The 11743-nt window shown below is 54.1% G+C and overlaps 1 protein-coding gene across 2 annotated transcripts; it reads left to right on the forward strand.

The window, feature by feature from the left end:
- The first annotated feature begins 935 nt into the window (after window positions 1–935).
- Window positions 936–11431, forward strand: GMEB2 (glucocorticoid modulatory element binding protein 2). 2 transcript variants are annotated; one of them, XM_042891361.1, is made up of 9 exons: window positions 936–1180; window positions 3245–3339; window positions 4039–4166; window positions 5496–5599; window positions 7513–7670; window positions 8897–8968; window positions 9582–9719; window positions 10257–10379; window positions 10504–11431. In XM_042891361.1, the coding sequence occupies exons 1-9, from the start codon at window positions 1050–1052 to the stop codon at window positions 11139–11141; spliced, it is 1587 nt and encodes a 528-aa protein (XP_042747295.1). In that variant the 5' UTR covers window positions 936–1049; the 3' UTR covers window positions 11142–11431. The 2 variants fall into 2 exon arrangements, with proteins under 2 accessions (XP_042747295.1, XP_042747294.1); XM_042891360.1 differs by having other exon boundaries at window positions 939–1180; window positions 3242–3339.
- Window positions 11432–11743: the final 312 nt, after the last annotated feature.

Raw genomic sequence — 11743 nt, forward strand, 5'->3', positions numbered from 1 at the left:
ACAGCGACTTTCTGCCAAACCTCCCCCCCCCAAAAAAAAAACAAAACACCAGGCGGTGCAATGCTATTCTTTTCTCATCCCATTTTCCCCCTTCTTTGCCAACGCTGCGTTGGGACGCTGAAGTTGGTGGTGTGGGTGGTGCTTTGCCTGGTGGGAGCTCTGTGCCCGTGGTGTTGTGGGGGTTCATCTCAAAAAGCAACGTGGGGGGGCAGGGAGAGGTCAGCCAAAATCCTACAGCAGTCAGCAGTTGCAGAGCTGTGCTGCGTCCTTGCAAGGAGGGGATGGAGCAAAGCCTCAGCTTCTTGTGCTGCCTGCTGTCCGCTCAGCCTCATACATTATTGCTGCAACAATTAACTTTGTTTCTTTCTCATGCAATGAAAACACTGTAAGAGCAAGCTGTTAATGGGAAGTGGCTTAACGAGGAGGGGGAGCAGCTGTGCTTACATTGCTGGTGTTGCAGCTCTTGCAGCTCGTAGCCCTGGGAGCACAGCAGTGCCTTTCGAAGGGGGCTGAAGCTCTCCTATTGCATTGAGCAGCTCAGAGCTGGGTGCCAGGAGTGCTGTGCCATAGCAGCGTGCAAGGACACAGCTTCCCCTGCCTGCAGGGGTTGCTCACCATGAGGTCTCTGCCCACGGGGCACAATGGGGGTGACAGCATCTGGAGAGGTGGGTGGTTCTGTGGAGATGTGTCCTCACCAGGGCCTGTTGGAAACATCACAGAATCACAGAATGGCCAGAGTTGGAAAGGACCTCAAGGATCATGAATCTCCAACCCCCTGCCACATGCAGAGCCACCAACCTCCCCATTTAATGCTAGATCAGGCTGCCCAGGCCCCCATCCAACCTGGCCTTGAACACCTCCAGGGACGGGGCATCCACAGCCTCTCTGGGCAGCTGTTCCAGCGCTTCACCGCTCTGTAAAGAACTCCCCCCTGATGACACCCCTCTAAACCTGTCTAACTCACCCCTGTCCTGCTGTGTCCCCTCTGTGGCACTGCTGGTAGCAGAGCAGTCACTCTCTGTGCTGTGTCCCTGCAGAGCACTGCTCCCATGGCCACGCCGGACGTCAGTGTGCACATGGAGGAGGTGGTGGTGGTGACGACGCCGGACACGGCAGTGGATGGCAGTGGGGTGGAGGAGGTGAAGACAGTGCTGGTCACCACCAATCTGTCCCAGCATGGGTAAGAACAGAGGTGACCTGGTGGGATGGATGTGGACACATCGGTGGATAAATCAGTTTTTTCACTGTTTCTTTCCCAGCGATCCACTAAGCTCCAGGCAGTGGATATTCTTGCACAGCTGCTGGGCACGGTGCAGCAGAGCTTTGGGGTTGGGCTTAGCAATGAAGTGCTGGATGGGGCAGCACTGATCCAAAAGCAGAGTGAACCTGGGTGACATCTGCAGCACTCCTGTCCCACCTGTTGAAGTGAGCTCTGTTTGGGTACAGCTCAGGGATACATGGGCTGCTGGCTTCTTTTCTCCTCCATCTTGTCTGTGTCTTGCTCCAAGTCCATCTTGGCAGGCAGAAGCCCCCAACTCACATCTGGTGCTGGCTTTGGGTAGCTTTACCCACTTCAGGCGTTCTCATGCTCCCACAAAGCAGGCAGCAAGCAGCTACTTGTTGCTCTCCAAAACATTTCTGTCCTGCTATTTCTGTGCTCTGGGGAGGGGCATCGTGTTTCATCTTTTAGAGCACAAAACAGCGGCTGTGCTGCAACTAGAGTCAAATCTGAGCAGGCTCAGCTCCATCTGTGGTGCTGGTTCTGGTCAGCATGATTCCCTGAGCCACAGCTGACGTGGAATGGGAGCTGTGGATGTTTGGATGCTGAGCAGGGGCTGCTTTTCATGTGGCTGTGAGGTCTGGAACATAAGCCACGGCAGGGACTGCCTTGACTGGTTTGGTTCCCTTTCATTCTTTTCTTCCCCTCCTGTTTTTCTTTGGAAACCTCTCCTTGCCCCTCCATCAGAGCAGACAGACCCCTGCAGGGCTTTTTGAAGCATCTCAAAGCACTGCTCCTGGGCTCCCATACTGAAGCATTGCTGTGGGAAGGGCATGGACCGGGGGCTTGTGCCTCTGCTGGGCTCCTTTCCCTCCCTGGCATGGTGGAGGCTCCTCAGTTGTAGCTGGGCTGTGGAGGAGGCTCTGAGCTCTTTGTTTTACACTGCTGCAAAGCCCCAGGGCAGCAGGAGAGGCTCTTTGGGCTCAATGCATCTTTCTGCTGCTCTTTTGGCTGTGGTTTTGCTGTTTAAAAAAAAAAATATATATAAGCAGAGGCTTAAGAGCTTAATTAGCTCCTGCATTTTAATATTGTCTGAAAAAAAGCAGAGGAGAGCAGAAATGGTAACAATCAGCAGGAGGCTTTTCTTTCGTTTGTGCTTGGGAGAGGTCTGTGTTCCCCTGCTCTGATGCGCTGCCTGTATTTCTGCTGCAGTCTTTTGGTGGAGGCTTTTCTTTCCCGAGCTCCCAGAGGAGGCAGAGGCAGGCACAGCTTTGCCAGCACTCATCCTCCCTTCTCCCACTTGCTCTGTGTGTCCTCCCAGGGACATGACAGCTGCATCCCAGCATTGTCATGGCAACCGATGGGGACGCTTCAGCTCCTCCTGCTGCAGTCCCTCCAGAATGGGATGGGAGGAAGCAGAGCCAAAACCACCCCAGTATGTATCCTAAAGCCTTTGGGCAATGAGGAGCAAATCTTGGGCTGAGCCTGATCCCCAGCAGAGCTGAGTGCACAGGAGAGATGCAGATGTGTGGCCCCATCAGCAAAGCTCCTGGAGAGGTCTGAGGGTTCTGGTGTAGGCAAGATGAAAGTGGTCTTCTTTGCCTTTGTCAGTTAATTAGTGTTACATTAATGTTGTATGTATGTGGGGCTGTAAGAGGGGGAAACAGAGGAGTTTGTTGCTTGTATTGTTTTCTCTGTTCCCAGATCTGTTGAACTTGTGTTGCTCTGAGGTCCCCTGTGCAGTAAGCAGCATGTGTGTAGCTGGTGCACTATGTGTGTGTTATTTCCAGGGAATTCCTTAAGGGAATTTGACAGAGGCTCCTCACGGAGAGTCTGACCCAGAGCCCAGCTGTGTCAGCAGCATCTCTGCCTCCCCTTCCTCTGTACCCACCTGGCTGCAGGGGGAAGAGTCAGATTTTGTGGAAAAAATAGAGTAGGAATGACTTCTGAAGCCTTCTCCAAACATTGCGCCAGAGACAGCAATTCCACACAGCTTCATTTTGCATTTCTCTCTCTTGCCAGCAGTGACATAAATGAGGACACCCTGGAGACTGAAAACGCAGCCGCTGCGGCCGCTGCCGCCTTCACAGCATCCACACACCTGAAGGAAGCAGTGCTAGGTAGGTCTGAGCTGCAGCTGATGGGGCTCGGCTCCTCGGGGGCTGCTGAGAGCTGGGGAGGCACCTACTGCTGCGTGGCAGGGCTGGGGGTGCTCCTGCATCCCTGTCTGCCATCAGAAGTGCTGTTCGGGGTGCCCAGCATGAGGGATGCTGCTCTGCATCAGGGGTGCACTCCAGTCTGGGGAGGGCCGGGTGCTGCTGCTGCTCGCTGGAGCGCTGCTGCCCTCTCCTGGTGCGGGTTGTGTCCCTGTGATGTTGCCAGCTCTTGGCTTTTTGCTGCGGAAGGATGTGATGTTGGCTTTCCAGCAGCTTTGGTTTCAAGCGAAAGTGAATTTGGAGAGCAAAGGAGCTGGGGCTGGGAGAGCCTTAAGTTGCCTTCACCCACGGTTTGAGAATGTGTAGGCATCGTAACACCACCAGTCCTTACATGGTTATCAAGAATTGGATTTGCAGCCCTGGCTGCTGATTTCTCAGATCTCATGCATTCAGCTGTGGGAGGATTTATGTGGATGTTTGTGTGCTATTTCACCTCAGCGATTCGGGTGCAACGTGCGAGTGAATTGTGACCACAGCACCCCATTGCCACCCATGTCCCTTGTGTGTTACCTACTCGTGCTGATCCTGACCTTCAGCACTGCTTTGGGAACTGCACCTCATGTTTCTCTCTGCTCCATCCCTTGCTCTGTTCCCTGTGAGAAGTGAAGATGGCTGAAGACGAGGACAGCTTGGAGGCAGAGATCGTGTACCCCATCACCTGTGGGGACAGCAAAGCCAACCTCATCTGGAGGAAGTTTGTGTGCCCCGGGATCAATGTGAAGTGTGTGCAGGTGGGTGTGGGGCCGTGGTGCTGTTCCTGCTTCTGCTTCTGGCTGGGAAGAACCAGAGTTCCCTGTGTCCACATCATCCTGTGTGCTACACGTGGGGTTTGGTGACTCAGTGAGCCTTTTTTGAGTCAGAACCGCATCATGGTAGGAGAGGGAAGAAGTTTTGGGTGTGGTGCCTGCTACTTGTCTTGCTCCATCTGAGCAGACCTGGCTGGAAAGATGCTTTCCACATTTCACTGCTTCATTGCAGAGTTTGAGGAGTTTGGTGTCTTCTGCTGTCTGAGTTTGAGGATTTGTTGAGAAGTTTAGGTAGGGAACGTGCTGAGCAGTGTCTGCTGTGTCCTGGAGGGCTTCTGGTTAAAACCTGCATGGATGTGGGAGGAGAGCCTGGCTTCATCTTCATGTGGACATGTTGCCACATGAGGGCTTTGCAAAGGATGTTCCTTTTCCTGCAGAGGAAACATGGCCTTTTACAAAGAGAACAGCTCCCAGTGCAGATAATTGCTTTTGCTGCTGCCTAAAATCAGCATTCTCTTTGCACTGAAGCCCATGCAGCAGTTCTTTATGCACTGTGAGTAAACCAGCTCACCTTAACATAAGTTCACATGTGCATGGAGAGGAGACCTGGAGGTGGGGAATCTTTCCTAAGACTGCCCATAAAGCACTGCTTTGAGGTCTGCCTGGCTCTGAAGGTTGCTTTTAGCTCAGCTCATGGGGTCAGATCCAGCTGGGTGTGTAGGGCAATAAGCAAAGGGGCAGAACAGGCTCCTAGTACAGCAAGGCCAGCTCCCTGCAACTGATTTTCTGTGCAAGCAGGTGTGCTCCAAGAGGGGTCAGAGGTTTCACTGATAGCAGTGTCTGTGCTCGGTAGCAGGAGGTCAGAGGCCAGGCAGGCTTCTCCTTCCTTGCTTACGCAGGGCTGTGTGCACAGGGCTGTGCTGGGGAGCCTGTGGAGGCCATGCAGCCCCACGCAGCACTGCAGAAGTTGGGGCAGTGAGCTGTGCACTGCTGCTCGGGATCGCCTGCATCAACCCTGAGTGCTTTGCTGTGCAGGGCAAGCAAGCAAGTTGGGCATTCAGCAAACTGCTATGTGCTGCTTGTACCCCAGGTTTGCCAAGCAGCTGCCAGCTGCATGTCTTCAGCTCTGAGCTAGAGGTGCTCCAAACAGTTTTCTCAAAGCTGAGGGGTGCTTGCCAGCCATCTCCAATGCTGATACTTCAGTTAAACGTGTTGAGCCCTGGCCCGAGCCGCCCAGGCTTGCCTGGTGTCATCATCTCCAGGGATGCAGTGTTCCTCATTGCTCACCACACTGACGCTGCGCTTCTCCTGCAGTTCGACGGACACCTCATCAGCCCCAAGGAGTTTGTGCACCTGGCAGGAAAGTCCACTCTGAAGGACTGGAAGCGGGCGATCCGGATGAATGGGATCATGCTCCGGTCAGTCTGCATGGCAGCAGATGGGATTTCTTCTTGCTGGGGTGGGACAGAACCTTCTACACGGTTGCTGTGTCCCAGGGGGCGCTGATGTGCTGCTGAATGCTGGCCCCAAATGTTGTCCACCTGAAGGCTTTGCATATCCTTGTGGACAGGGAATAACTTGGGGCAGCAAAGCCCCTTAAGTTTTAGCACTTGAACCCTTCTGCTTTCCCATGAGGTCCTAAGTGAGCACTTTAGTGCCCAGGGGTTGGGCTGTGTTGTGTGCAGCTCTGTTTGAGCCACAAAGCGTGGTCTGCTCATGAGCTAACACTCCCATTGCATTACAGCTGCTTTAGATCCATTTGTTGGTTTTCTTATTTTCCCAAGGGCTTCTTCAAAGCTTATTTATGGAAACGGGCAGCTTCTCTGGCCTCAACTATAGCAATTAAATTCTTCTGTGTTCTTGAACACCAGCATGAGACAGGTTCAGTAACACCCACAACCCTGCCTGTAGGCAGCACTTCACTCCCTGGGGATGGCCATGCTTTCCTCATCCTTTCACAGGATCTGCCAGGATCCTTCTGCTTTCATGCATGAGTCTCGTACTCCTAAGCAGCTTTTGCTCTGCGTAGGTTCTGCATAACAGGCTTGTGCTGGGCAGGGTGGGTCCTTGGGGAAATCACGTGTGTGAGGGCTGTGTGATGGGGAGCTTGCAGGCTGTGGGTGGATGCCAGAAGTTCACTTGGCTTTGGGCTTCCCAACTTCTTCTTTCGTACCTGAGTCTGTATGAGCAGCTGTGGAAAAAAAAGAGGAAGGCAGGGTGAGATTCTTCCGTGAGAACTGGTTATTTTTTTCAGTCCTTCCTCCTCATTTTAGCTCTTGAGGAAAATTTCCCTTGAAAGCCATCAGCCTGCTGTAGGCCCGTGCTCTCCCTTCTTCTTTCTGTTCCTACACAGCTGTGTTTTGCTGAACCTATTCAGAGCATCCTTGGGCATCCCTCATCTCACTCCTGGCACAGCGTGGCAGGGCCGTGGGCTCTGGGATGTGCAGAGCAGTGGTCAGAAGCACAGTGTGTGAATCTCACCCCGTTTGCTCCCTCTTGGGGGGGGAGAGAGGCTCAGCCAACTGGCTGATCCCAAGAGCCAGCACTGTCCTCCCAGCTTGTCTATGATGGCATCTTTCCCAAAATTCCTTCTCTTTTAAGTCATTTTACACTGTTTTCTTTCTTTCAAATGGAGCTTGAGTAGCTTTAGTCAAACATACCTTTGTTTTGTAAAGTTTACTCTAAAACTTCTGCTGGCTTAGGAAAACAAGGTGGCTTATCAGTTTCAGTGGTACCATAAGTCCCCATCACTGCATGAAATTTGGCCACAGGACCTCAGCTCCATTCCATGCTGTTGTTTTTTAGGGTTAGCATGCCAGCCCCTCCCCCAGCATTTGCTGACAGCGAAGGCTGCAGGTCACGTTGCTTAGGGAATGAATGGATTGTCCACCATGTTCTGCCCTGAAGGTTTCCCTGCTGTCAAGAAGTGGACATTTCAATAAGTCTTTTGAATAAGTGGCCAGCATCAAGCAGGCTGTGGCTGCTGCTTTAAGTGACTCTTAGTGAACGCTGCTTGTAAGGAGGGGAGAACTTGGCAAGGGATGCTCAGACCTTTGTCTCTGTCTCTCCAGCTGATGGTGGTGTGCCCAGCAAACCCCGCAGGCGTTCATCATGCAGCCTCGTCCTGCTAGCAGGCACTGTGCTGGGGCAAGGCAGAAGCAGAGCACGGCTTCTGCTCTCTGCAGGGTGCTGGGAGGTGAGGAGGATGCTCCCTGGGATGCTGAGGTGTTTGGGGGATGCTCTGCAGGCTGCTCCATGTGCTGCCTGGGCAAGAGCTGCTCCTCTGGCTGAGCATGTGAGCATGTCCCTGTGTTTGCTCCCTCTCTTGCAGGAAGATCATGGACTCGGGGGAGCTGGATTTTTACCAGCACACCAAGGTCTGCTCCAACACGTGCCGGAGCACCAAGATTGACCTGACGGGTGCCAGGGTGTCCCTGAGCAGCCAGACCTCCACAGAGTACATCCCTCTCACTCCTGCTTCCACAGATGGTACGTGCAGCAATTCCTGGCACCTTTTAGCAGGAGCTTTGCAGGATTAAAGCAGAACTGGTGCTGCATACCCGATGGCCCTTACGATTGCCTCTCTACTGTACTTTGCTTTGCAGTTTGCTTTTATTCTGCTTTTTTCCCCTTGCATTGTTGCAGGATTTCTCATAGCAGCACTAGGCAATGTTCTCAGTGCAGAGAGGCAGTCCCTCCCCCTGTTGCTCTGTAATACTGCGTGACCAATGCCCTTCTTGGCACCCTGTCCTGTGTAGCTGAAGCAATTGATCAGTGAGCAAACAGCAGTGGGTGTGTGATGGGGACTCTGTTTCAGCTGTTGTGTCCCACGCTGGTCACAGCCCCCAGGGCTGATGTGGTCCTCAGCAGTGCAGGCTCAGAGCCCTCCTGTGCTCTCCCCGTGGGGAGCTGACTTCAGCTTGAATAATGAATGGGCTCTCGCTAAAGGCTCCCTGCCTGAATTATTTATTGGTTTTGTCTGATGGCAGATTAAAGAGAACTGGGGAATACAGCGGGTTCTGTATCTGCCCTTGTGTGTGTAGTTTGTAAAACTGGATTTAAATGACGTTGTATCTCTGTAGCTTTAGCCCTGACTTTAATTTGTCCTATCATTACAATCAGCTGTTCTATTGAAAGCTATTTCTCAGTACTTTTTCTTCAACTCCTTTTGCTATTGAGAGTTAAGAAACATCCCTGAGGACTCCAGAACACATCTGTGGGGCAGAGAGCTGCCAGCATGAGTTAATTATGGCCCTGGTTATTAGCTCACTACTGAGGGAAGCTGCATTAAGCACAAAACCCACAAAGGTTGTTGTGGGGAAGGAGCCATCCCCTGCAAAGCTTTGGGACCCCTGTGGTGTGCGGGTCTGGCAGATGGCGAGCTGGCCAGAAGGGAGGGCAGGAAATCAAGCTTAGAGCACTGCCTTGAGCAAGAAGGATGTATGCAGAGGGGGATGGGAGGAGAGTGCTCTTGGTCTTGTGCAAGGGTTGCAGGAGTAATCCCTTTGGTATTGCACTCCAGAGTGGAAAAATCAGCTGTGGCTGCATGCCACAGCTGCGTGGCTCCTGTGAAAGTGGCTCCACCCAACCAAAAGGGGCAGTTCCAGCAGTGAAGCAAGCAGAGCATCCCTTGGAAACAGCCTGTGAGAAATACAGAAAAAAATCAGGGCTTGGTTTTTTTTTTTTTTCTTTTTCTTTTCTGCTATTGGTTGCAGTGAACGGATCCCCAGCTACAATTACCATAGAAACATGTGAGGATGCCAGCGATTGGACCACCAGCATTGGAGGTAGGGCTGCGTCTGGGCAGAGGCTGAGGGTGATGTGGGAGAAGTGGGGGTGGTGGGGACAGGGGTCAGGGATGAGGAGCAGGGCCTATTGCTGCAGCTGCCCTGCTCAGACCTCCTGCTGCCAGCCCTTCTAACTCTGCTACATGGGCTTTGGGGTGGAATTGTTTCTAAGCACTGGAATGTCTAAGTGTGGTGTGGCTCTGGGTGGGGGAAGTAATTGGAAAGTCATGAATTCTGTGGTCCCCCGGTGTAATTGGAGCTGAGGAAAGAGATGTGAGGCTCAAGGCATTGGGTTCTTGGAAGAGCTGTGCTGTGGTCGCAGCCTTGCACCTGTGTGCTGAGTCCTGAGCTGGAGGAGTGGGCTCTTCTGGCACCATGGCTGCTTTGTGTGCTGCAGCAGGATGGGATTTGTCCTTCTGTCTGCCCTTTGGGTACTGTGCACCCACAGACCTGGGGGACCTCACCCTTATATGGGACAGAAGGCAGAGAGCACATCACGGTCACTTGGAAGCTGGTTAATGTGCAGCCCCTTTTTTCCTAAGAGCCACGAAAACCCCACTTCCACCTCAGAAGGATCTGAAGACCTCCCTTACCTCCCTTTCTCTCCTTCCAGATGACACCTTTGCATTCTGGCGAGGCCTGAGGGATGCAGGTCTGCTGGATGATGTCATCCAGGAGTTCCACCAGGAGCTGCTGGACACCATGAGGGGTTTGCAGCAGCGGGCACAGGACCCCCCCTTGCAGCTGGGAGGTGAGCAGCTGACAGCAGGCACTGGGCTGAGGGTGTCCCCTGGGAGCCGTTGTGTCTCAGACTTGTTACAGTCAGAAACGAAATAGAAAGGAAACTTGTTTCTGCACTTCCAGCTTATCAGTGTGTGCAGACGGCCCTGTTATCATTGGTGCTGGTGCAGGAGGGCAGCTCTGAGCAGAGGCTGCATGTGGCCACAATTCCTTCAGGTTCTCTGGGCCCTGGGTTTCCCATGCTGCCTTCAGGATGCTGGGCAAGCATTTGGCTCTGGAGCTGGAAGGAACTTTGGCCATTGGAGTAATGGTGCAGCAAGCAGCTGCTGTGCCAGGAGGCTTATTGATCCCTTCTAAGTATGAGAGTGCTGCTTATCCAGGAATAACCTCCTGCACTTTCTCACAACTTCTCCTGCCCAGCTCCTTGTGTTACCCTCACACAGGCTTTGGCTGTCTCAGCTGAACACCTTTGCTTTCAGATAGCTTTTTACCAAACCATTTGGAATGTTTTGCTCCTCAAAGACCCGTCTCTTCTCTTCCTTTTAAGATGCTGTCCTACTCAACAACGTGGTGCAGAACTTCAGGATGCTGGACCTGGTCAAGAAAGTCCTGGCCAGCCACAAGTGCCAGATGGATCGCTCCAGGGAGCAGTACACACGGGATCTGGCAGGTATGCTCCTGCAGTTGGGTTGTTACTGTGTAAAGCAGCAGGTTTGGTGTTACACTGGTACTTGTGAGGCCCATGCTGGAGCCGTGGGGATGCTCGATGCATGCTGACCTCGCTCTTCTTGCAGCTCTGGAGCAGCAGTGTGATGAGCACCGCAAGCGTGCCAAGGAGCTGAAGCACAAATCGCAGCACCTCAACAACGTGCTGATGACTCTGACTCCCGTCTCTGTCCCCACACCTTTAAAACGCCCTCGGCTCACCCGGGCCACCTCCGGACCGGCTGCCATCACCTCCCAGGTGCTGTCCCAGCCGGCGCAGATCGCCGTCACCCCGGCCGTGCCGATGTCCCAACTCGCCAGCCTGCCTCTGGGCAAAGTGGTCTCGACTCTCCCATCCTCAGTGTTGGGTAAAACCCCATCCCAACCGCCTGCCGCCAGCTCTCCGGCCTCCCCACTGCTGGGTGGCTACACTGTACTGGCCTCTGCCGGCAACGCCTTCCCCGGCGCGGTGGAAATCCACCCGGACGCTCCCAACGTGACGGTGCTGAGCACGGCGGCAGCGACCGCTCAGGACAGCAGCACGGTTGTGAAGGTGCTCAGCCCTTTCCAGCTGCTGGCGCTGCCGGGGCTCGGCGCCGCCATCCAGAACGTGACGCACGTGAGTGGCGGCGGTGCGGTGCTCAGTGTGCCCTCCGAGGGTCCCACGGCCGAGCACAACGCTGCCATCGAGGTGACGGCGGTGGCCGATGAAGCAGAGCAGAAGTGAAGGAGGGGGGCCCTGCCTGGAGGGGACATTCGTCACGGCGCTCAGGGGAACGGCCTTGGGTCTGTGTGGTGCAATGAGGGGCGTGGGGTGAGGAGGCTCAGGGCGGCTGGAGCTGGGAGCAAGGAGGTGTGCGGGGCAGGCAGCGAGGGAAGGGAGGACGCCTGGAGGAGATGAGGGCAGCAGCGTGCTCTGCCCTGCTGGGAGGAGGTCTGGAAAAAAAGAAAAACCCAAAAAGAAACAAACAAACAAAAAAATTAAGGCTAAGTTTTTATAAAGCTTTCCTCCCTGCTCTCTTGGGACAGTTACTCCATGCTGCATCTGAGGAGCAGGGTAGGGTGTAGTGTGAGCTGCGGGAGCACGGAGCGCTGCGCCGGCACCGAGCCGGCTGCTGGGAGCCCACAGGCAGCAGTGGGATGAGTGTGGGGCCACTCAGTGTCCCTGTCCTGCAGCACAGAGGGGCACGGAGCCCTGGGGCTGACCCTTGGGTGCAGGCACTGTGAGCGGGTGGCCCAGGTCAGAGCGAGGAGGATCCCAGGTTGTGATTCCCCAGAGAACAGAGGAACCCAGAGGGCCGGGAAGAGCTGCGACTTCTGGGGTTTTAG

This window comes from Lagopus leucura, unplaced genomic scaffold, assembly GCF_019238085.1.
Source record: "Lagopus leucura isolate 7727_CA_CO unplaced genomic scaffold, USGS_WTPT01 130-6_obj-0_obj, whole genome shotgun sequence".
Lineage (NCBI taxonomy): Eukaryota > Metazoa > Chordata > Aves > Galliformes > Phasianidae > Lagopus > Lagopus leucura.

Coding starts and splice junctions, on each gene's coding strand:
- GMEB2 (XM_042891360.1), top strand. CDS start 1,050: ATGGCCACGCCGGACGTCAGTGTGCACATGGAGGAGGTGGTGGTGGTG. Junction 3,340..4,038: donor CCTGAAGGAAGCAGTGCTAG/GTAGGTCTGAGC, acceptor CCCTGTGAGAAG/TGAAGATGGCTGAAGACGAG. Junction 9,720..10,256: donor CCCCCCCTTGCAGCTGGGAG/GTGAGCAGCTGA, acceptor CTTCCTTTTAAG/ATGCTGTCCTACTCAACAAC.